At 42.6% G+C, this 26242-nt stretch overlaps 1 protein-coding gene across 8 annotated transcripts in view; it reads right to left on the reverse strand.

Moving 5' to 3' along the window:
- Window positions 1-26242, reverse strand: part of GULP1 (GULP PTB domain containing engulfment adaptor 1) — a 189514-nt gene that overhangs the window by 52649 nt on the left and 110623 nt on the right. For all 8 annotated transcript variants that reach the window (XM_083571555.1, XM_083571553.1, XM_083571552.1 and 5 more), the window contains one exon: window positions 18380-18441. In XM_083571555.1, coding sequence (XP_083427681.1) covers window positions 18380-18441 — 62 coding nt within the window. The remainder of the gene's footprint in view (window positions 1-18379; window positions 18442-26242) is intronic.

Raw genomic sequence — 26242 nt, forward strand, 5'->3', positions numbered from 1 at the left:
ACTGCCATCGGAGCCAGAGGTGGAGGAAGGCTCCAGAGGGATGCCGGAGAGGGTCCCAGTAGGGAGAGAGGCAGCCCATCTGCTGGGGAAGGAAATCAGCGTAGCACCAGTGGAGAAGGGGGGCAGATGGGGGAATTGGCGAGGGGGCTCCAGGACTCCTCGCCGGAGATCAGCGGGGAGAGCACGGGTCCTCCGCTGCCCGCACCCTCCCTGCACAGAAGACTTCCGCGCAGGGAGAGTAGGAGGAGACTAGGCGTCAAAGAACTTCTTTGCTGGAAGAAGTTCAAGAAACGCCCACTGACGGATTCTGCCAGCGATTGAGACAGCCACGGATGGGTGGCTGTCCGGACAGAAAGGGTTCACCCAGGTAACCCAGCCAGGAGTGGCGACAACTTACACACGAGCAACCCCTAGAACCATTACAATTACAGATTCAGATTCACAGCAACTTTATTTGGCCCTTTCCTCATAATTTCAAAAACACTTAAGTTCTCTGTTTTCCCCCCTTCCAAATACATTAAAAACACATCAGTTTGGTATATTAATAGCTCCATTAGATTCCTCCCACCCCCACCCCAATCCCACACTCTGGTCTAGAGAGAAGTCTATTGCTAATTTTTTGCCAAAAGCAAATTGGACTAACTTCATCAACTACACTTAATGTGAAAATAAGTGCACCAGTTATTTAGCTTTATCAGAGTTGTGTGTCCTGTTTCTTCCCTGTGTGCATTTAATTATTTTTCTTCTTTCCTCATTCGATCTTCATGTTTGCTTCACTCACTTCCTGGAATGCAGGGATAATGTTCCAGGCTATTTCTGAAATTATGTATATGAGCACTTAGGAACTACTGCTGTTCCGGTAGTGATCAAGACCCAATATTGGGGACAACTGCTCTGAACTCTAAAAAGGAACGCAATACCTCAATTCCACATGCCTCTTTCCATATGAACAACCTACCCAGACCCCGAGATCATCGTCTGAGGCCCTCCTTCGTGTGCCTCCTCCTCAAGAGGTTCAGAGGGTGGCAACACGAGAACGGGGCCTTCTCCTCGGTGGCTCCCCGTCTGTGGAATGCTCTCCCCAGGGAAGTTCGCCTGGCACCTTCATTATACACCTTTAGGCGCTAGGAAAAACATCCCTTTTTAACCAGACCTTTGGTTGATTTAATTGACAGCCTATACCCTTTTAAAATGTGGGGTTTTTTTGGGGGGGGTGTTATTGGGTTGTTGTTTTTATTTTGATTATATCTTTTGTGGTTTTGATTTTATTCTGTGAACCACCCTGAGACCTCAGCGTATAAGGTGGTAAATAAATAAATAAAAGTTCTTAGTGCTCTGGCAGTTCTCATTTAAGATACAGTGGTACCTCGGTTGTTGAATGTAATCCGTTCCGGAAGAACGTTCCACTCCCGAAATGTTCGAGAACCAAGGCGCAAAGGGTGGTCGGTGAATTCAATGGAAAAAAAGAGGGGGGAAACGGATGGAAGCCATTCCGACTTTGGAGGCACGTTCAAAAAGGGAAGCAATTACTTCCAGGTTTTCCGTGTTTGGGTTCTGAAACATTCAGCTTCCGAGTTGCTCAAAAACCAAGGTACCACTGTATCTGTAGAGGGATCCAGGTGGCTGAGCCTATGTACTGCTCTGCTATTTCAATGAGCTGTAAAACCACACCACAAATGTGTCGCACTCCATCGTGCTATTTCTGACCTTTCCGCCCCTCGGCGTTCTTGAAACTGGGATACACAATTGACAAATTGCATTACTCAAACTCGTTTTCAAGAGGAAGACATGAGACCATTTTCACTGCAATTCATACGGCTCTGAAACAGTGAAGTCTAGGCAGGTTCTTTTCCATACAAATGTGACAAACGAATACTTTTGCAAAACTTACTAATGCATCAGCTCTGCAACCCATAACATGTTTTCCTGCGTTACTTCTGGAACAGATGTTGGGCTTAAGTGGGAACCCACAAAACTTGACTCTTTGTAGGAATGTTTAGCTTTTGTTCTGCTCCACCAATAACTGAAGAATTACTTGAAACAGATTAGACAATGTTTTGTTTATTATTATTTTTAATCCAGTATAAAGCTTGGGAATGGTTTTTGGATAACTCAGCCAGAGATTTAGGTCATATAAGAACTGAATGTAAATCCTTCTCTTCCAGTAGAGAGCAGTGTAGGATTTGCTACTGAGATGATAGTAACTGCTTCTACATCCCTATTTCACAAAATTATTCATCAAGTTTTACAATGACTTTTAAAGCCTTTGAAACACTGAATGTTAATAATTTTGTGGTATGTGTACCCATGACAGAAGTAAAAACAACAAACAGTCCTGCCATACCTTAAAAATAACAAAACTGTTGCAGTATATGGTTTAGCAGACTAGAGCTACCTAATCAGACATATGAAGTATTATCATTAGTTACCAGATGATATATTAATACAATTTCTTCTCTCTGTAAGCATGTAAACTGTTGGGTCAAAAAGCTAAGAAATGCAAGAGGGCCATTGGGTCTGGAATAAAAGTATCTCCTGACTCCATAAAGCAGATAAGAAGGCAGTTTGAATTTTACACAGAAAGCCTGCTGCCAAAGATTGATAAACGGTCTCTCTTTTTCATCACTGAAGTTAGGAAGAAAGTTGATTTATGACTGAATGAAAGCAAAGCATCTCTGATCCTGCAACACTAAGCTAAGGCAAGATGGAAGGGGGGGGGGATTGACTGGTTCTTGGAAACCAAACAAGGAAACAGAATCAAAGAACCATTTGCAGTGCATGCTAGGGGTGGAAAACAGCTTCAGATTAAAAAACAACAACCAGAAAAGCAGAATATGAATCTTAGCAATAAGCAGAAATGTATACTGTATATTTTGACCCTGTATGGATGACATGCTTAAACCAAATCAGGGGTGCCAACTTGAATAAAAAAAACTGGGGGGGGGGAAGGAGGGCAGGTAAGTCCTGCCCCATGTAATCAATCATTGCCATTTGAATGGCAATGCCTATCAACTTTTTTGGGGGGGGGGGCTCAAATATTTTAAGGGGAGGCAAAGGGACCTTGGCCTCTAGGAGTTGGTTCCTATGAACCAAACCAAGTCTCAGAGCAAATGTGAAGGCTCCCAGGGAGAAAATGATGACTGCTGTGCCCCTCCAGACCACAATTCAATCTGACCATCACTTGGGTATGAATATTCACAGGATGAAGGCTCAGGATAATACTGGACACCTGGAATGGCTTGCAGAGGCATGTTTAATAATGGGTACAACTATGCCATGGATAAGATAAGGTTATCTGAAGAAGTCAAGATGTCAAGACTGAATATACCTGTTGGCCGATGTCAGGAAAGAGTGAGAAGTGATAGGCAGAAATGCTCTTAGAAGAATAAGAAAATGAGTCAGTTGCTGGCAGAGGAGCAACAAGGTTGAAATCAAGCACAGAATGAGAGCGCCAAAGATTGAGAAGCCAGGGGCTTTTTTGCTTAGGCAACGAGTCCCAAGATGTTCTATAACTTATTTATAACAAGTGATGGTAAATAGTCAGAGAGCCATTTATTGATTTGATCTCTCTTTATTCCTCTTCCCAGTCCATTGCCATCTCCCAAAGCAACTCACTTCAATTAAAAGCAAAGATACAGCCACCAATATTGTGCTTACAAAAGCACACAAGGGAAAGGAAGTGGAAGTATGATGGAAAGTGGAAATGCTGCTCTATCCGAACTATTTGCTGAGCTGCAAGTGCAGCCGAGATGGATGAGCGGTACCCACATTAGCGTGCCCCAAAAGGAGATGGCACCTTCACTCGCCAATGAAACGCAACATCAACATTGTGCTGAGGTGCAGCTCAGAGGGAAGATTGTTCCAGCGCTGTGGGTTAAACCACAGAGCCTAGGACTTGCCAATCAGAAGGTCGGTGGTTTGAATTCCCGCGATAGGGTGAGCTCCCGTTGCTCGGTCCCAGCTCCTGCCAACCTAGCAGTTCGAAAGCACGTCAAAGTGCAAGTAGATAAATAGGTACCACTCCGGTGGGAAGATAAACGGCGTTTCCATGTGCTGCTCTGGTTCTCCAGAAGCAGCTTAGTCATGCTGGCCACATGTACGCCGGCTCCCTTGGCCAATAAAGTGAGATGAGCACCGCAACCCCAGAGTCGGCCATGACTGGACCTAATGGTCAGGGGTCCCTTTGCCTTTACCTTTACTTTAAGTTACCACAACAAAGAAAGCCCATGGGTCCTACACATCTCGTTAGGCATGGAGACTACCACCAGCATTTCTCCTTCAGATAAGAAAACTCTGAGAGGTCAGTGGAGCGGGTGACATTCTTTCAGTTAGTGGTGGTTTAGGGTCTAAAACTCTTTCAATGTCATGCTTCTCTAATCATTCTATCTGAGCAAGCCTTACAGCTTGCCAGATGGAGCAATTCCCCTCTCCTCCCCTCTGTGTGCTGTTCTATGGGTTATCCCAACACAAATTGGGGGTGGCGGTGCTGGATCATATGGCAGGGAAGAGACCTCAGTATACCAACCAACATGCTGGCCAACAGTCTTCCTGCCTGAGATGGTCTCGGAGGTGGTGTAGAAGAACTCCACTCATGTTTGGGGGACTTCAATATGCATACCAATGCTGCTTCTACTGTGCTCATTCAGGACTTCATGATAAGCATGAGACTATGTCGGTATATCAAGTGCCCAACCCATATTGCAAGACCTGCCCTAGATCTTAGTGATGCAACAGAGCAGGAGGACAGAAATGTTTTAGCAGTGGGGATTATGGTGAATCCATTATCATGGATAAATCATGTGAGGTCTGACCTGATCATAAATCACCCTGCAGGGTTGGGGCACCGGTTAGGTAAAGGTAAAGGGACCCCTGACAGTTAAGTCCAGTCACAAATGACACTGGGGTTGAAGCACTCATCTCGCTTTACAGGCCGGGGGAGCCGGTGTTTGTCTGCTTCTGCAGACAGTTTTTCTGGGTCATGTGGCCAGCATGACTAAGCTGCTTCTGGCGAAGCCAGAGCAGCGCACGGAAACACCGTTTACCTTCCCGCTGGAGCGGTACCCATTTATCTACTTGCACTGGTGTGCTTTCGAACTGCTAGGTTGGCAGGAGCTGGGACCGAACAATGGGAGCTCACCACGTTGCAGGGCCTCAAACCGCTGGCCTTCCAATCGGCAAGTCCAAGAAGCACAGTGGTTTAAACCACAGCGCCACCCACGTCCCAGGGGCACCTATTAAGATGGCATATAAGGGATTTCTGACTGCTCTGAGGGATTTTTCCAACCAACATGATTTATGTGCTTGTCCAAGACCTGGTCTTGCTACAGTGTAGCGCTAAAGGAAGTGCTCTTGATATGAACACTTCCAGGTCCCCTCTTCAATGAAGGACAATAGATGGACTGCAAGTGGTGTAAAGCCCAAGATTAATGTGACCAAACACAGATACAAGCTCATTATTGTGCCTACCATGTTACAGTGATAGTGGTGGAAAAGGCTTACTTCTTTTCCACCATTCTACCCTCTAGTAGCTGTCCAGCAGATCTTTTCCACATGGTGGAAGCCTTTTAGTATCTATCCAGTTGAAAGGGACCGTTAGGATTTTCCTAGTCAGAAGAACTGATGGCACCATTGGAGAAACTTCCTTATATGTTGCAATATATAAACTTCCCTATGCGGATATTAAACTTGGATGTCATAATCAAGTTCTCCCATCAATGTACAACATCTAACAGAAAAGCAACCCTGAATGGAAACTCGTTACACTTTGGGTTGCACTCTTCAGCATTACGCATCTATGAAATGCAAGGTAAAAGAAACTTTGAAGCTGGATCTGACAAGAAATATTTGAAAGCTATAATTTAATAAACACTCTTCAACACTCATCAGTACCATGTTTGCCTTATATATTCTAAAAGGACAATAACAAACACTTCATAAGGCCTGACTGATAGGACGTTAAGATCTTTTGTAAATCAGTTTCATATTCCAGGCTGCTGCACTTGCAATTTCAAAGGGGAAATGGCACAAAGGCTTCTGCAGTTTGGCTTTACACAGTCTCAAGGTGTGTGAAGAGATGTCCCTTAGAAAAGATATCTCGTTGCTGTTCCTGCAGTGAACCTTGCCTTCCTTAACATTTGTTCTGCTTTTGACAGATGTACTTATCAGCTAAACGAACACCGACTTGAGTTGTCTGTTTTCCACCTCCTTCTATTCTTTAGGCTGCTTTCCCAGGTTTTTCAATGTACCCGTTTGCATGTTTATCCAGCTTTATAGCTGTTTTTTATCTTCATGTTGTTGCTTTTTAAACACATTCATAGTAGGCACACTCATGATGTCAACAACCTAATTCCAGCCAATAAAGTATACAGTTGGGGTTCAGCCTCAAACTTACAGAACAACTTTCCCTCGAGTTAAACCTTGGAAAAATATTGTTTTGGGTATGAACAAACCCCAGCAACTGTACTTCCACTGAAGCTCCACAGTTCAAATTATGTTAGTCTGGATGTTCCCCTTACTGTGTGTCAATGGCTCATGCAGATAAGTGCTAATGAGTCTAATTCATAGAATTCTAAAAGAGAGTTTTGTCAAAGCAAGTGGATAATATATAATCAAAGCAGAGGGAAAGGAAGCTTGGAAGGACCACAAATAGCTTATTGCCTCTGGGAACATTAATTTTGTTCTATTTCTTTGTGCACAAATAAATGTGATTCATTTCCGTTTTTAAGCCGAGCCAATAAACATATCCTTGACTAGCCTAATCACAATGGCTATTTCAAATCAATAGCATGGAGGAACCACATAACTGAGCCCTGGCACAATTAATTGAAACCAAATGTACAAAACTCAGTGAAGCTTCAGATAAAAACCATGTCCCATCTACTAAGCTACTCTGGTTTTCTTCATGGAGAAAATAATGAAGGATCCCCCCCCCCCATAAAATGCTGACTTTCCTTTTTGCAGCTTATAAGATATGTTTTCTTCTAAGATAAGGATACTGGTGTCGTTTGACAAGAAAGAGTACCTGCGTTTGAATAGAAATTTATGACAATGGCATTTGAGTGCTTCTTAGCAAGTCATTAGGAATGCTTTTCAAGTCACTGTTTCAATCTTTAGATGGTGACTGGGAATAAGGGCTGCAATCCAATGCATAAATAGACTGTTTCATTCCCTTACCTTCAATGCGATTTAAGAAGCACTGAAGCCATGGTGATACACTTGAATTCCCCCTCCATTTGAGCTAATATATTTAAATGATCCTCCCCAAGCATGGAACAACTTGCCTGCCCAAAGAGGTGTTAAGGATTTAAAGGCAAACTAATGTTTAAAGAAGGTGTTTTATAATTACCTGCTTTACTCATCCTTTTTACAGAAACAACACAATATGCTTCCTGTACACTGCAGTGCATTTTATTGATGATAATATTAAAACCACATTCAAGTATTTCCTTTAAGTATTCCTCCTGGTTGTGAAGCAGGAGAGACTGCAGGGGTATGTGTGTGTGTGTGTGTGTGTGTGTGTGTGTGTGTGTGAGCCTCTGAAGACAAGAAGAGATTCATTTTCAGAGTCCTCTTCAGGCCAGCACTGGGCAGTGAGATAGGGGACACAACATGTCCTATCAAGTCAGTGACCATGTGGGGTGGCAAAGTGTAAGGCAGGGGTCAGCAAACTAAGGGCCACCAGGCTTGTTAATCCAGCCTGCGAACCTTGCAGACTCTGCCGCCCCCTCAGTCAGCTAAACTGGCATGGCGCAGAGGCCTCACTGCATGGGGACTAACTTCCGCGGCGCTGGTGTGGCTTCGGATTGGCCACAGGAAGCTCCTGCAGCCAATCAGAAGCCACGGATGCCTCTGGGCAATGCCCGTTCCTTCCTGCTGAGATGGCCGTGTATGGCCAAGAACCGAGCGGGAGGAAGTGGTGGTGGTGGGGAGGCTGCCTCCGCTGCCCAGGCCAGCAGCAAGGGCTCTGCGCCCCGCGGACCCCTGGCCAAGGCAGAGGACGACGACGCTGCCAAAGACGAGGCACTGTCGGCGTGAGTGGCGGCTGGGGGGTCCTTTCGGGGTTGCTTTCGGGAGGGGGGTGCTTTCGGGAGAGGGTGGGTCCAGCCCCCCACAAGGTCTGAAGGACAGTGGACCGGCCCCCTCCTGAAAAAGTTTGCTGACCCCTGGTGCAAGGAGTAATAGCAGATGAAGTGGGAATGTGTTGAAGCGAGCAGCAGCAGGAAAGGTTACTCAAACCAAAAAATGCCCTTGCCACACAGAAGGGGTGATATAAGTCAGATCTCCACTGGGCAATACTCAGTTCCTGCTAGTTATTCTCAGGACCCCAAATTCAGAAAAGGCTGAAGCCTTGCACCCAGACAGTCCCAGGCACAGGGGAAAGCAGCATAGCCTGCGGCTAGTTAATACATTAACAGATGCTGAGAACAAGCAAGAGCAGGGAACAGCTATGCCAACCATGTGAGCTCCCCAGAGTATCTGGTTAGCTTCTGTTGGAAGGTCCATAGACCTGATTCAGCAAGCAATTCTTTCAGTGCCTGAATCACTGCATGCACCCAGTTCATGGAACCTTGCCATTAATCCATCACAGACTTCACCGGTTCTTAGAATGAAGTTTAGCAGTGTTTCTATCACCAGTCTTGCGAGCTGATTGTGGTTTTTAAAATACCGCTCTGCACACGTTTTAAGTGTGCCTCTTTTTAAGGCAATAAAGTTGGTCTGATTCCATGCATACCAATATTGTACAGGAATAAACTCTATAATAAATAATAGTTGGCTCTCTCATAGACTAGCCGCCAAAGAAACAATTATGGAATCTTAAGTTCCTTTTAGATTATTTTAGGGCACCCTCAGAAGGTTGTTTACAGCTACACAGCGAATCTCCATCTGTGAGTGCTACTCTTTCCCTGCACAAGCCACCTTAATTAACACCACGTCACGCTGTTACAATTCTGTTTCTTTCACATCTCACTGACAGTGTGAACTAGTATGATTATATTATGCAATCTGGCTTCTTAAATCCAAGCATTTGAAAAGACCATTTATTAATTAGCATTCTGACTTTCATTTACATTTTCACATTTTTTTTTAATGGAATTCTCGTTCCCCGCGAATAATACCATATTTTTCACTCTATAACACGCACCTGACCATAACACGCACATCGTTTTTAGAGGAGGAAAACAAGGGGGGAAAATTCTAATGAAACAGTGGATGTATCATTTTTGTGCTTCATGCTGTGGCCACAGACATGTGATCTGATGGTGAATTTGGGGTGACCCAATGCAAAGATCCTGAGGATCCATGTGGATCCATGCTTTGTAACCACGTTTTTGTACCATTGCAGCCCCAGGCAACAGTGGGTGCGTGATTTTTTTGTTGCAGGCTGTAGCCATGGACATGTAATGTGATCTGATGGTGAATTTGGGGTGACCCAATGCAAAGATCCTGAGGATCCATATGGATCTGTGCTTTGTAACCACATTTTAAGTGGGGAGGGAAGGAAAAATACAGAAGGGACAAGGAGCACGAGAGGGGTGTGCAGAGAAGCAGCCGGCTAAGAATGCAGGAGATGGATTTAACGGGAGGGAGGAAAGGAAGGCAAAAGTTTCCCCCCACCCACCCAAGCCAGCCCCCCCTCTCTCTCCCACCTGCATGTTTTCTGGCTGCCTGCGAGTCCCTAGAAAGCATTAGAGCACGGAGAGGAATTAGAAGGAAGGACGGGATCCTTTCCTTTCCCCTCTGCTTGCCAGGAGGGCAGGGGATTTCTCTGCTCTTTGTTCCGTTTGAGCAAACACAGCAACGAAACAGAAGAGGGTGGGCAGTAAGACCCTGAGGCAGAATGCAGGAAAGCTGCAGCTTCCTCTCTTCAGGCTTCCCTCCTCCTTGACGCGCGATTTGATTTTTGCCTGATTTTTGCCCCTGCACTCGTGCCAGTCAGCTCCAGGGACCACACATTCGCTCAATAACACGCACAGACATTTCCCCTTACTTTTTAGGAGAAAAAATCTGTGTGTTATAGAGAGAAAAATATGGTAGTTTTCAAAACTCAGCTGTGAAGCCAATTCCCAGGTTTTATGAGATTCAGCTCTTAAACAAACTCGAAATGCATGGGAAATAGGAGCCCTCTACCAAGCTTATGCTTCGCACATTATTATTTTTTGGACAGTGAAAATTGTTGGCTCATAAAATGTTAAAAGATACATTATGGCATTGCACTGAGAAGACTCTTCCTCAGTGCCTATGGCTGTGTGTTTTGTGCAATTACCAAAAAGCTAATTTACCATAAGCATTGTATGAATGAGCCAGTAACATGGGACTGCAGGACATTCTCCCTATTTATCAGCAGGAAAGGAACCTGCAGATGTCTGTCTGTTCATTTTGGAATATCAATTACATTAACATGACTCAGTTCATTACTGGGCCATCACTCACTGCTGGTCCCTTAACTAGCATGTATTGATTTCTGTACTTCACACTTCTTCATTTGTGTCCCAAACTGACCCCATTGCCTTTGGCTGAGGGACACACCATGACCTATATTTAAAAGCACCCCTTATCACCAATTAGTTACACAGCACCTTTCTGTCTTTGTAACACTTTCAATTTGCTTAGATCTCACTTGATGCTTAACTCTCCTCATTTCTCAGCCAGAGGTCACCTTATTGTTCCCGCTTCCAGCTCAATTACCATTACTGGCAAATCTCTTAGTAATCTGTCTACCGTGCCATTATTCAGAACAGCTGTGTTATCTCACACTTTTAGCTTATTGATTTTCCTGTAAACCCGAGAGATGAAAATATTTTCCTTTAACATTGCCTCAACACTTGAGTTGCCAAATCAACTTTCTGCAGGGTTTCCTAACTGTGTAGCATTTGATCAAGTTGAAAATGTTCACAAATAAGGATGTAAAATAGACATACTTCACCATCATGTTAGTTATGTAGCCGATATGTCCCTGCTTACCTGTCTTAGTATTTTAGGGCAGCCTTCCACAACTTGCTGCCCACCAGATGTTTTAAACTACAGCTCCCATCAGCCCCTGCTAACAGGGCCAGGCTGACTGGAGTTGAGTCTAAAACATCTGAAATGTACCAGGTTTTAGAAGGCTATCATATGGAGAGAGCAGTATGAACAACTGGGTTTGTATCCTGAACCCAACCCCCCCCCCCCGTAAGTTGGATTCTTCAGGCTATTTCACCTCAATGATTTTATTTAAGGGCTCCACAATTGGCCATGAAAGCACAAACTCTAGAGCTTGGGAATGAATTGAATGTTGCCAAATTGGCTTTATTCCACCCCCCAACACATCTCCTTCAGAGCAAACAATTCCAATAATAATAATAATAATAATAATAATAATAATAATAATAATAATTTATTTATTTATACCCCACCCATCTGGTTGGGTTTCCCCAGCCACTCAGAGTGGCTCCCAACAGAATATTAAAAACACAATAAAACGTCAAACATTCAAACTTCCCTAAAGAGGGATGCCTTCAGATGTCTTCTAAAAGTCAGATAATTGTTTATTTCCCTGACATCTGATGGAGGGCATTCCACAGGGCGGGCGCCACTACCAAGAAGGCCCTCTGCCTGGTTAACATTCTATGGCAGAAGAAAAGAATTTCAGTCCTCCTGTGTACCTACAATCTGAGAAGGTGCCTTTAAATAAGGAAAGCAGCCTGAAAAACCACTGGATCATAGAACTGCAGGTTTGGAAGGGACGCCAAGGGTCATCTACTTCAACCCCCTGCAATGAAGAAACCTCAACCAAAGCCAGTTCTAAGACCTCTTTTGCCCTCAACCGCAAGGGCTCTCCACTAGCTCAAAACACATTCACTGTGCATGCCAGGACACAAGCACACATGTAGGCGGGGAAAGTAAGGAAAATGAAGGCATCTATTCCTGAATGTATTACCTCGAAAGTGCTTAGAGCTTACATGAAGGTTGGATCATATCTTCAATTCTGTTCTCCCCTCCCTCAAGCATTCCGTTACAATGCCACAAATAGGAGCGCTGGTGAAATTTCCTTACGTTCTGTGTAAGCTATGCAGTGTTTCCCCTTCATTTTAAGTCTTCTCCATTCAAGCACACCACTCTGTTAAGTCTCCAGTGAGCAAAGAGATTCATGAAATCTGACGAGAACATAAAGGGTGGAAAGCCCAGCTTAAATGTGACTTCAGACCTCAGGCAAGATTCATGAAGTGGCAATAATTTAATGGGTAATACCTAATAAGCTCTCTGGTGGCTTGACCCATCTCCAAGGAAAATTAACGGCTATTAGCTTTACTGTAGTTAGAGCACAGCCAGGTTCAAAGGGCCTGCAAAGCAGCACTGTAAAAACTTTCAAGAAACGGCAATTTTCTAAATTTATGTAACACTGATCATTGTCTAACTTTTCATTGCTGTATGTAGCATCTTATTCGAATCCCTAGTAGGATTTAACTTCCTTCCGCAGGGCCTGTAAGATAGAGCTATTCTGCCTGGCTTTCAATTTGAACTTAGCCTGATTTTTATTCCCCTTCCTTCCCTCCCCCTTCCCTTTTTATTAAGATTACCCACTCTGGGATCCCACAGCTATTTCTCCCCTGGTCTCCTCGCTGGCCCAAATAGGACTAATTTAGCCAGCTAGCCCTGGTGATCATCTAATGTTTATTGGATGGATTTCCCCCCTAAATTGATTTTTGAATTCTGAATTTATTGTTATTCACGTTTTATACTGTATTTTATGCTGTTTTTTGTTGCAGCAATTGTTTTAAATTTGTTGTTAGCCGCCCTGAGCCTGGTTTTCTGAACCCGGAAGGGTGGGGTATAAATAAAAAAATTATTTATTTATTATTATTAGTATCCACTGAAATGAATTTCACTAACACTTCAGTATTTCTATTCATTGCTTCAGGACTGAACTTTCTACTCAGCTTATTCTACTAAAATCATCAAACACATCTTGTCAAAGGTTTATAGTTCTAAATAGCAACTGCCCATGTCTTATCACAGAAAGGGTTTGTGAGATGTTATCATTGAATCATAGAATTGTAGTGTTGGAATGCAGGAATCTCAACTGGGTTTATTTGTTTAGAGAGCTATCCTATGCATAGCCGTCTGGTATAATTTAACAGTTCAGAGGTACAGTACATCTCTCACTTCATGCACCAGTTATTGCTGTGCACTAAAATCTGTATGCAAAAATGGAGTATAGTATTCAGGCTGGAAGGTGACAATCTTTCTCCCATATGGTACAAATATAACAACTTGGCAAGTATATTTGGAACTGCGTTATGTGCTGAACAAAATACATTTATGGTATCTCATAGGCAAATCTGTTTTCTAGATGGTAAGGACATTTGTGTACAGTTAAGGCTTCAGAAATCTGAATTGATTGTACCAATATTCAGACTCCACAACACTGGTTATGTTCAAGATAAGCAACCAAGTCAAAATCTATTTCAGCTGATAAATGTAAAGACTGGCTCTGTTCCGTGCTTACTGTTGACTGCTGCTTCCTATAGACATGTACAACATTCTCTATACGTATTTATTTATTAGATTTCTTACCTGCCCTTCATCTTGAGATCCCAGGGTGGGTTACAATGACAATTTAAAATATGGTATTAAAATTCATGAAAGCAAGTTACAGTCAAGAGTAATTACTGGAGAGAGGGCTGCCAACCAGGTGTACCCAGTTCACTGTACATGGATTGGGGCCTTCAGTAACCCTTGTGATCAGGTTTCCAAGACCAATGCTCTGGCCAAGATGCAACCTGTTTCAATGACCAAAGTTCCCTTGTAAAGGGGTGGTTCTCCTCTGATGGCCCACTTCATCTCAATGTTATCCTGACCTCGACAGAATACCTAGCCTTGTCACCTGGAACCACACTGAGCATCCAGAAATTCATCATATTCCGTAAGTCCCTGGGAATAGATCACCTTAATGGGTCCACCACCCCTGCAGGAGAGCAAGATTACCATAGGTCCACATTTGACCAGGGAGGTGTCTGTCCACAGCTGTCCATGGAGGTGCAGGTCAAATCTGTGTCCAGGGCAGCTGTCTACTAGTTCCAACTGGTACGCAGGCTGAGAGCCTACCTGCTCACAGACTGTCTTGCCAGAGTGGTGCATGCTCTAGTTATCTCCTGCTTGGACTATTGCAATGCGCTCCATGTGGGACTACCTTTGAAAGTGACCCGGAAACTACAACTAATCCAGAATGTGGCAGCTAGACTGGTGACTGGCAGGGGCCACCAAGATCACATAACACCAGTCCTGAAAGGCCTACATTGGCTGCCAGTACGTTTCCAAGCACAATTCAAAAGAAGAATGGCAGATGAAACTGATGGAGTATGTGGAGATGGCTAAACTGACAGGGAAGATCCAAAATTAGGAAGATCACGTATTTACAGTGGTACCTCGGGTTAAGTACTTAATTTGTTCCGGAGGTCCGTTCTTAACCTGAAACTGTTCTTAACCTGAAGCACCACTTCAGCTAATGGGACCTCCTGCTGCCGCTGCGCCGCTGGAACACAATTTCTGTTCTCATCCTGAAGCAAAGTTCTTAACCCGAGGTACTATTTTTGGGTTAGCGGAGTCTGTAACCTGAAGCGTATGTAACCTGAGGTACCACTGTATTCTGTTGGGAGCCGCCCAGAGTGGCTGGGGAAACCCAGCCAGATGGGCAGGGTATAAATAATAAATTATTATTATTACTATTATAGGATAATTTGTGTCTCTTCATTCCTGTTGGGCTGGGCTGGAAACTGCAGGGCAGTACCATCCTCTGACCATCAGCAGTGCTAGAGCTGCAATGCAGCAGATATCAAGTCTGCAGTTCCCCAAGCTTGCAAACTACTGTACTACGATGGGAAAGGGAGCAAGGTGCCTGGGAGCCCTGCCTGACTTCCAGGCTCAGGAACTTCTGCATATGATTTTTATTGTGTTGGAACATTATTTCATCATATTCCTAATTTACAACTTTGTTTTTGCATAGTGTTTTGTACAATGTACTTACAAGACAAGTGTGCTATTAGAAAGGCTGATGAAATGCTGTTTATAAAGCAGCCTTAGCAATGTAAAAGAATCACAGACGCATTGCTGATTTCAATGGGAATGTTAAGCAAAAGCCCACCAGCACTTAATGGGCTGGATTGTGCCCCATAGTTGGAACCAATATACTGCAGTAAGACCTATTTCTCAGCACTGCAGTTCACAGTCCATGAAACACAGCATAGCAAACTTTATCTTAAGTGATCTCTGCCAATTTACAGCAAGTGAATACCTGCCCCTTAGCTACCTTATTGTGGCTGCAGCAGAAAATAATCCCCACTGGGGGGTTTGGGGAGCGGTGAGTTTTATAAGCTACCGGTATCTGTGTGCATTTGTGTTTTTTGAAGCAAAAGAAATCTGATAAGTAGAGTGCAGTCTTAGAAAGATTCCTTAGAGTAAAATAAAGTTTTTTTTATGTCTGGCTCATCTCAACAGCGCTGTGGTCTAAAACGTCATAAACTTATATCTACTAATTCAGTTCCAAACTCGACATTGACTCACAAATCAAAAGAATTCTTTTGTTCAGTATCTTCCCTTAACTGAAGAACTGCAAATGCTCTTATTTCACAAACCATAAGAATAGTTTCAGAACGCCAGGCAGAGTTTGCTTACTATTTGAACTAATGCATAAATGTGAAAAACCTGTTAGAAATTCTAGATCTGCTGTCCTGCCTTGTATATACAGTTCTTACCAATGACAAATACAAGTAAACATTTATTTATCAGCAATTTATACATTTCTTGTAAATGAGAGCATCTAGCACTTCTAGAGAACTTTACTGTAAGTTGAGTAACATTTTAAAACCAATCATTGATTGTTAAGGGTTTTCAATCGAACACTGATTTTAGTGATAAACGTCACAGCATTTGGAAATGATGATTAAAGGAACAATGTCTTACTTTTACTCTATTTACAGAAAAAAGCCAGCCAACCAGCTGCTTCTGAGCTATTCATGCCTCACATCATTTCCCCTGCAGTTCTTAAAATATATATTTGTTCCAGAACTGATTCATATACCCCACAACTATAGACCCAACTAGACATGACAGATCTGCTATTACGAAACGTTTTTAAAAAAACAAAAAACTAATTATCAGCCCCCAGTGGCTGGCCTGAAGATCAGTTAAGTGGAGCTCTCTAGAAGAGGCCATTGAACTTAGCATCTGCACATGTCTTTTTCCTCCAGTAGATCTAATAGCAGCCTTGGGAGCAGTGTGTGTATGTAATGTTTGGGAATGAGCACAGAGGTAAGGTTTCAAAACTTTCTACAAGAGCGCATCATCCACATTCTTCAAAGCAGCCACCTGGGGCACTTAGTATAACAGAGGCTGTGGAAGAACCTAATCACGAGGTTTACCACATCCCTTTGGCTCGTGGAAATGACTTGAGAAAAAGGATTTTGAATTTCCATCAGCAAAGACGCTACTTTACAAATCACAGGCCAGTAGCTCAAACAGGCCAGAAGCACCACGCGATGTATGTAGCCATCGTGAGGCTGTGCTGTTTTGAGGAACAGCTGAGGATATTCTTTCGGATACTCTTCCACGTGAAATACTCCTTACATATATGAAACTGGGGACGTGGGTGGTGCTGTGGGTTAAACCACAGAGCCTAGGACTTGCCGATCAGAAGATCAGCGGTTTGAATCCCCGCAACGGGGTGAGCTCCCATTGCTCGGTCCCTGCTCCTGCCAACCTAGCAGTTTGAAAGCATGTCAAAGTGCAAGTAGATAAATAGGTACCGCTCTGGCGGGAAGGTAAACGGTGTTTCCGTGCACTGCTCTGGTTCGCCAGAAGCGGCTTAGTCATGCTGGCCACGACCTGGAAGCTGTACGCCGGCTCCCTCGGCCAATAAAGCGAGATGAGCGCCGCAACCCCAGAGTCAGTCACGACGGGACCTAATGGTCAGGGTCCCTTTACCTTTATATGAAACTAGCAATTTAGGGAAAGGTCTCACCTAGACAAATTAGTTATGAACTTGTAGGGAGCATGTTATGTTTACAACCCTACATGTTCTGTGTGTTTTAATACAGTTAACTACCCTGTGATCCTTGGATGACGTGCAGTATATAAATGTAGAAAATGATGGTGATGGTATCTGAAATGATACTGCCCCACAACAGATACATCTCGTGAGGCACCTGCTTAAGCTTTCTAACAATATATTTTGGTAATTCCACAACAAACGCCTATTGCCTATTAATGCTGTTCTTAAGCCCCATCTCCACTTCTTCACAGTCCAGTATCTACACCAGAGGAGCTACAACTACATTGCTAAAGTCCAATCTAAATTTTGAGTGCCATTTTTATTTTATTTTTCGCCTGCAACTAATTATCTACGAACTGACAGCACAAACAAAAAAGTATCAGCACACTATATTGGACAAATACTTGGCAGTTCCAAATCTGCTGGTAAATCGTATAAGCATTAGTTGCAAATCAGCCCCAGATTTACATGCATTTGATCCCTACTAAAATCAACAAGGGCACCCATAGTAACTGCACACTAGAGACTGCAGTCAACATGCTTTTTCCTTTTGATCTTTCTGTAGAGTTGCGCTACTGCCAACCTCGGTGGCAATTCTCTGGCTTCCACATATTTTGTTTACTGTGATATCCTCTCCAGGATAATTCAGCCAACATCTGCTTTGAGTGTAGCTGGAAACTGCTTGGGTTAAATGATTTATCCGGAACATTAAGCCATAACCAACACTCAACTAACGAGATGGCCGCTATTTTGGAAGTGCCGCACAACTTCTTTCGTTATCTAGCTCATAAGCAACTAACACTTCCTTACTGGCAACAAGGGATATTGTACAGTTAAGCTACTCCATTCCTTGCCTTCATGAGAGTGCAATTGCATTAAGGTCGAAACCAACACCTAGGGCAGAACCAAACCAAAACCAAAACGCTTAGCCGCTTTATAATTTATATGTGTGCATGCATATTTTAAAATTCAATTTCTAGCTGCTGAGGTTAACAGTGGTGAATTCTCCTGGTCTAATTCAGAATTTGGCTGAATTTGGAGATTGCTTTATGCACAATCAAGGCTTCTGTGCCACCCCACCAACAACCTGACCTAGCTAAGAGGTTTCCCTCATTTCCACTGGCATGGTATGCCTCAGGCTCCAGGCCTCAGACACTGCTTGAAAAATGAACAACGGCACCTGGGATAATTTGCCAAGCTTTGCATTCCGTCGCAGTCTAAATTCTTACTCACTTTCAACCTTATAAAGCAGGTGGCATTTTTAATGAAGACAAATGGAAAGCATCTTCAGAATTTAGGCAATTGCCAGCTGTCACGTAGGCAGAAGCAAAGTTAAGTAAGCAGACGCCTCACCTTTACATTGTAGGGAATATAGTGCTTCGATAAAGCCTCGGGAGTATGCATCCACGTTTTGTCTGTAAAAGGAAAGGAAAAAACAACATAATTTAGCCTTATTTTTTTCCATTTCTTGCTTATGCTCTAATCCCTAACAGCAAAAACATTATCACAATAGCATTACCGCGTGTGTGTAGCAATCAGTTAAGAACTGCTTGCGTTGGCACAAAGGATGTCAGAATGGAGAGCTCGCGAAGGAACTGATGTAGCCATGTATTGACGCAGGGCTTTTTAAGTGGTCAGAAAACGTACCCACCAGTACCTCCGTATGGCATCTGCAGAAAGTCTCAGGATGTATTCCTTTTTAAAAACAAAAACAAAAAACTACAGTACTTGAAGGAATGCTTGCTTTCCTGATCAGTTCCTACTAATGCGTTTACTCTGACCTTTGACACCTCAGAGGTGTTTTCAGGCCCCACCCTATCCCTGCAGCTGTTTGTTTAAACTATTTTAAAATATATTTTAATGTGTTTTGAATTGTCGTAACGTGTCATGGGGCCTGCTGGTTAAGGACAGACAGCAACAACAACAATAACAACAACAACAGATGTAGTGACCATTTTGTGTTATGCCACACCCCACAGGAACCACTTTGTGAATGGCACCCACAAAGGCCCCAAAATGTTGGTAACTTCCTGCCTTACAACAACCCTGTAAAGCGGGACAACATTATTATTCCCATTTTGCAGATAAAAGGCGAGACTGAGGTAATAGTGTCTTGCCTACCACAATTGTACTCCACTTAGCTAGTTACAAGCCTAGCTATATCTGTTAAGTTTTTGTAGAGCAGCTGCTATTGCTCTACAGTCATACCTCGGGATAAATACGCTTCAGGTTGAATGCTTTCGGGTTCGGCTCTGCGGCGACCCGGAAATAACGGAGCACGTTACTTCCAGGTTTCGCCACTCGCGCATGCGCAGACGGTCAAAATGATGTCACGCGGAAGCGGCAAAATGCGACCCGTGCACGCGCAGACGCGCTGTCGTTTCTTACGTTCTGTTCGGGCTGAAGAAAGCCTTTGATTTTTTTTTTTTTTATAATATATTTATTAAAGTTTTCAAATAAAGCATATATTAGATAAGCACTTATCATTGTCCATTTAACATCTCTCAATTGTTACATGGGACTCCCCCACACCTCCCGCATACACTTACATCATTATTAAATTAATTTCAAACAAATTATCATTTAACTCATCTTAATTAATAATCTTAATTTGGTTTGACATATAATTCAGCCTTAAATCTAATTTAATGGTAGACAATTGTCTGCACTGGCATCCAATTCAGCACTCAGCCAAATTACAATATTTTTGTAAATAAATCTTAAATTTCCTCCAGTCTTCTTCCATCCTTTCTTCTCCCTGGTCTCGAATTCTGCCGGTCATCTCGGCTAATTGCATATAGTCCATCAGTTGCATCTGCCATTCTTCCACAGTGGGTAGCTCCTGAGTTTTCCAATTCTTGGCAATTAATATTCTTGCTGCTGTTGTTGCGTACAAAAAGAATGTTCTGTCCTCTTTTAACACACTCTGGCCGACAATACCCAGGAGAAAGGCCTCTGATTTCTTAGTAAAGGTGTATTTAAACACCTTTTTTAATTCATTATATATCTTCTCCCAAAAGGCCTTCACTCTAGGGCAGGTCCACCAGAGGTGAAAAAATGTTCCTTCATTTTCCTTACATTTCCAACATTTGCTATCAGACGAATGGTATATTTTAGCCAGTTTAACAGGGGTCATGTACCATCTATACATCATTTTCATCACATTTTCCTTCAACGCATTACATGCAGTGAAGTTCAGCCCAGAGGTCCACAACCTTTCCCAATCTTCAAACATAATATTATACCCAATATCCTGCGCCCATTTTATCATTGTTGATTTTACCATTTCGTCATGTGTGTTCCATTTCAGCAGCAAGTTATACATTCTTGAAAGTACCTTAGTCTTAGGTTCTAACAGTTCAGTTTCTAACTTTGACTTTTCCACTTGGAATCCTAGCTTTTTGTCATTTTTAAACACTTCTTTAATCTGAGCATAGTGTAACCAGTCTCGCACTTTGTCTCTCATCTTTTCTAAACTCTGCAATTTCCAGTTGTCACCATCCTTTTCTATTATCTCCCAATATTTTGGCCAATTGGCCTCCATATTGGCTCTTTTCCGAGCCTTAGCCTCCAGGGGTGACAGCCACCTCGGAGTTTTATTCTCCAGTAAGTCTTTATATTTTGTCCAGACATTAAAAACTGATTTTCTGACAATATGGTTCTTGAAGGCCTTATTTATCTTAGCTTTATCATACCATAAATATGCATGCCATCCAAACGCATTATTAAAACCTTCCAAATCCAAGACATCCGTATCTTCAAGAAGTAACCAATCTTTTAACCAGCAGAAAGCTGCAGCTTCATAATACAACTTTAAATCTGGCAGGGCAAAGCCCCCTCTTTCTTTCGCATCTGTTAATATTTTAAATTTGATTCTGGGCTTTTTGCCCTGCCAGACAAATTTAGAAATATCTTTCTGCCACTTCCGGAAGCACTCTGTCTTGTCTACAATCTGCAGTGTCTGAAACAAAAATAACATTTTTGGCAATACATTCATCTTGATGGCAGCTATTCGGCCTAGCAAAGAAAGTTTTAGTCTTGACCAACTATCCAAGTCTCTCTTAATCTCTGACCAACATTTTTCATAATTATCTTTAAATAAACTCAGATTTTTTGCTGTTATGTTTACCCCTAGGTATTTAACTTTTTTAACCACATTTAGTTCTGTCTCTTTCTGAAGCTGTTCCAACTCAATATCTGTCATGTTTTTCCCCAAAACTTTAGTTTTTTGCTTATTTAACTTAAATCCTGCCACTCGACCAAAGTTTTGAATCAGTTGTAGTACTCTTTTCAAACTAGACTCCGGCTCCTGTAATGTCAGAACTAGGTCATCTGCAAAAGCTTTAAGTTTATATTGTTTCGCTCCGACCTGAATCCCTTCCACCAACCGGTCCCCCCTAATCATATTCAGGAGCACTTCCAGAACCGAAATAAACAGTAATGGGGAAATCGGGCAGCCTTGTCGTGTACCTTTTTCAATTTTAAACTCTTCTGTAACCACATTGTTAACTATCAGTTTAGCCTTTTGTTCTGAATATATTGCCTCAATCCCGTTCTCAAACCCCCGTCCCACTCCCATTTCTTTTAAATTCCCCTTCATAAATTTCCAAGAAATGTTGTCAAAGGCTTTCTCCGCGTCTATAAAAATTAAAACTGCTTTAGTGTTTATGTTTGTTTGTAAAAGTTCCAATATGTCTATGATGTTCCTTGTGTTAGTAAACATATGTCTGCCCGGGAGAAAGCCTGCCTGGTCTTTATGGATTATCTCACTTAAAACTTTCTTAAATCTTCGTGCCAAAACATCTGCAAATATTTTGTAATCCACATTTAAAAGGGAGATGGGACGGTAATTCTTGAGTTGTGTCTTTTCAGTTTCTGACTTTGGAATCAATGTGATAAATGCTTCTTTCCACGATTCAGGCGCCTTCTTCCCCTCCATTATTTCATTACTGACCTCCAACAAAGGTTGTATCAAATAATCCTTCAATGTCTTATAGTAGTTAGAGGTCAGTCCATCTGGCCCTGGTGATTTGCCCTGTTTCAGACTCAGGATGGCCTGTTCAATCTCTTGTCGTGTTATTTTGCCATTTAAAATTGTTCTATTTTCTTCTGACAGCTTTGCTAATCCATTTCTCTCCAAAAATTGTGTAATCTCTATTTCATCTTGTGGCCCTTGAGTATATAACTTTTTAAAATACCTCTGGAAGCACTTTCTAATCTCTCCCGGGTTCTGAATGTTCCTTCCTTCAACCTCTAAGTTTGTTACTGTATTTAATCTTTGTCTCCTTTTCAACTGCCAAGCTAGCAGTTTCCCACATTTATTTGCCGATTCAAAAGTTTTTTGTTTCATTGTTTTAATCTTCCATTCTATTTCCTGATTTATCAGCTTGGAATATTGCGCCTGATAAAGTTTGATTTCTCTCAGAATCGGTTGGGACTTCGGGTTAGATCTTAACTTCTTCTCCAACTCTTTGATACTTTCCAGAATTTTATCTTTCTTTTCATTTTGCAGTCTTTTCTTTAAGGAATTCTGTTGAATCAAGAACCCTCTCATCACAGCTTTACTTGCATCCCAGATAGTTCTTTTTTCCACCGTAGTGTTCAAATTAATCTCAAAATAGTCCTTTAAGGTTTTTTGGGCCTTCTTTACAATTCTTTGATCTCTAAACAGGCCATCATTCATCTTCCATCTAAAGGAGCCGATTGGGATCAATGTCATATCCATTCTCAAGGCGTTATGGTCGGAGCATGTTTTGGGGCAGATTTCCACCTTCCTCACCTTAGGTGCCAGACTTCTAGTTATCCATATTTGGTCGATTCGTGTCCAAGTCAGTTGAGCTTCAGAAAAGAATGTTCCTTCTCTTCCCAGGGGGTTTCTAACTCTCCAGATGTCAACCCAGTCCATATTGTCAGTCATTTCAAAAAAGGTCTTAGGTAGTCTTCCCTCTTTAGTAATGTTCTGGTTCTGTGACTTATCCATATTTGTTGATACGACCCCGTTCATGTCCCCCATCATGATGACGTTGTTGTAATCCAGATAATCCAGCATGATCTCGTGCAACTTCTTATAAAAATCCGATTTTCCTTCATTTGGAGCATAAATTCCTAATATCAAAATTTTTTCTCCTTGATACTGTACTTCTATTGCGAGGATTCTTCCACTTTCATCTTTAAAGAGAAATTTTGGTGAAAGGCTCTCTTTTGCATAGATCACTACACCTCTCTTTTTAACTGTATCCGATGATATAAATTCTTGACCAAGCCTTTTATTTATTAACACCTTTCTATGGAGCCTAATCACATGTGTTTCTTGTAAGCATATAATGTCCAATTGTTCCTTTTTTAAAATATGAAAAATTTTAGACCTTTTTTCGGGACTGTTACAGCCATTTATGTTCCAACTCAAAAGCTGCAGAGACATCCTGGATAGGTCTGGTTATTCTTTCTGGGGTGGTACCTTGTTCTCCGGTCCTTGAGGATCCGAGGGGGCGGGCTCTCCTGGAAGTTCTGGCGCTGGCAATCCAAGTCCTTTGTGGAGGTCTTCTCCGTGTGCTCCCAAAAACTTGTCTCTATCTTCCACTGTTTTGATTTTGATCTTTCTCCCTCTGTAGGTAAAGGATAATCCTTGTGGAAACTCCCACCTGAAGATAATTGCGTTGCTTCTCAACAGTCTTGCCAATTCCGTGTAGTTAGATCTAAGGTCCAGCAACTGCTTAGGAATGTCCTTGTAGATTTCAATTCTCTTGCCCAAAATGTCTAGTGACTTTTCGTAGTGCAGGCCCAAAATCTTGTCCCTTTCCTCCTTTGATCTCAGTGTTATCAAACAATCTCTGGGCTTCTCTGTCCTTCTGACTCTGCCAAGCCTGAAAGCAGATACAATTTTAAAGTCTTTTTCCTCTAACTTCCAAAACTTGACAAATTCCTTAGTTAGAAATTCAATAAAATTATCTTCTTCCACCTCTGGTATTGACCGTATCCTCAAGTTGGTCTCCCTGTTTCGCAGTTCTGTCATCAAAAAGTAAATCTGATGTTCTCCAACTTGTTTGCTGAGTGGTCTTACTTCTTTCTCAAGTTCTTCCAATCTTTGACTAGTATCTTCAGCCAGTTTACGATTTTCACCTACAGCCTCCTTTAATTCTCCAATAGACTGGGCATTCTGTGCAACTTGTCCAGTCAGCTTATTCAAGCTTTCTGTGTTCTGTTCAATTTTAGCTGTATGCAAATCAGCCTTCTTGTCCAGAGCCTCCAGTTTCTCCAAAATTTTCTCCAAGACAGAGCTACTTGTCCCTGAAGCCATATCTCCCAGGTGCAGCTCCTCTGTCTCACCCTCCCCTGCCTGTATTAGGGAGGCCGCCTCTATGTCTGGAGGCAAAGTGGAAGGCAAGGCCGGCACAGAAGATCTACGCTGTGAGGCTGCAGATAAAGTTAGAGTTGTTTGTTTAGTCCTTCCTCTTCTCCTTGCGCCACTCATTCCAAAGTTATCTGTAATCCAAGGTCAATCCAAGTTGTTCCCATGAGAAAGCAGAGTCCCAGATGCAATAGTCAAACAGAGGCCGGGAAAGGGAAAGTAAAACAAAGTCACTGCTGTAAGTCCAAAATCCTCTAGAGGGAGCTTAATACGTCTTCAGGGAAAAGATCAAATCCAAGTTAAACTTATAAATTTAAATCCATGTCTATCGCCTCCACAATGTATTATTTTTAGCAGAGTAAAACTTAAAGCAAAACAGTGTTTCTTACAGTGCCTTGACTGCAACAGTTTCAAAGTATCCAGTTCCAACTCAGAATGTTTCAAAACCTGAATTCAATGTATCCAAAGTTGCAAACTGGTGCTCATCCAGGCAGCTCCAGCACCAGAGATTCTTATTTATTTTATAATCCACTGGTGCCACAGAAGAAGGATATCAGTGCACCCCGAATATGACCAGCAAAAGTCAATAGCTCAAAGTCTTTCACTCAGAAAACTGCTTTAACAGGGTGCCAGCATTTAGTTAACGCATAACTTTTTGTCTCCACTCCTCCTGCTCTTTGCTTAAAGTTCAGTATAGCGGGAGATGGGCTTCCTGCTTATCCTCACTCCGTTTTCAGCCAGATTTCAACTTTTTAAAAAAGTTTTAAAAGTTTCATAAAGTTCTCAAAAAGTTTCAGAAAGTTGACAAAAGTTTCAGAAAGTTTTCAATGTCCAAATTTACTCACGGGTTGTAGTTTCCAAAGTTCAGAAAAGTTGCAGGAAGAAAGGACAGCGCTGACCGGCAACAGCAATGCGGCTTCACTTCGCTGTTTGCGCAACGACCCACAGCGCCGCTACCCCCTCCGCGATCCGGAGCCCCTTACGGGGTCCCTTCAACGTTTTGGGGGCTGCTTCTGGCGCCCGCCGGGTCCCGAGACCACAGGCTTCTGCCACCTGTGGTTTTCCTGAATGGGTCTCCGCTTCGCCGTAGCGGACGACCCGTTTACAGCGGAGCTCCCTTCTCCTTACTCGGAGAAGGCAGCCATTACCGGTCGCGCCGCCTCCGGAAGTCCTGAAGAAAGCCTTTGAATCTCCCGAGCGAAGGACCAGGAGGGAGAGAACATGCCAGTCAGGCATGTGTCTCTTCCAGGGTCCTACTCGAGTGTAGGCTGAGCTCCTGACAGCCTGTTCTGTCTGCTCCCTTTTGTCCCTGTTAACGGGCTGCTATTATGGGGGGGGGGGAGAGATCCATTTCTGCTTCATCACTTATCTCTCCACCCCTACAGGTTTTCTGTGAAGCAGGGAGGGGAGCTTTTGTACCAAGTGCCACATCACACATCAGTCAAACATCTATGATGGATAATGAAAGCCAAGAAAATTTCATACTTGGCCAGGTAATTTTACTTCGCGCAAAACCTTTGTCTATTCAATAATGCAGCTGCTTCTTCCTTAACAGGATGTCTTTTCACGTCAAACTTCACAATGCATATCCCATAATCTGAAGTATTGTGCAATTTAAAAGGTTATGTACTCAGTTACTGGCAACACGCTGGGGAGAAGTTTCAAAGAACTGTTGAAATCTGTTTTTTCCGAATGTATTTGAATGTACTCAGGTTTGTTTTATTTATTGTTTCGCAGGTTAGGGTAGCGTACTCTATCTATTTCTTCTTCTTTTAAATTAATAAAACCCGAGTCACCTAAAATAAATTAAAAAATGTTTCGCAATACATTATGGAATATTAACAGGTTGACTGAGACTATTGTGATAT

The sequence above is a fragment of the Podarcis filfolensis genome (assembly GCF_964270895.1).
Source record: "Podarcis filfolensis genome assembly, chromosome: 1".
Classification (NCBI taxonomy): domain Eukaryota; kingdom Metazoa; phylum Chordata; class Lepidosauria; order Squamata; family Lacertidae; genus Podarcis; species Podarcis filfolensis.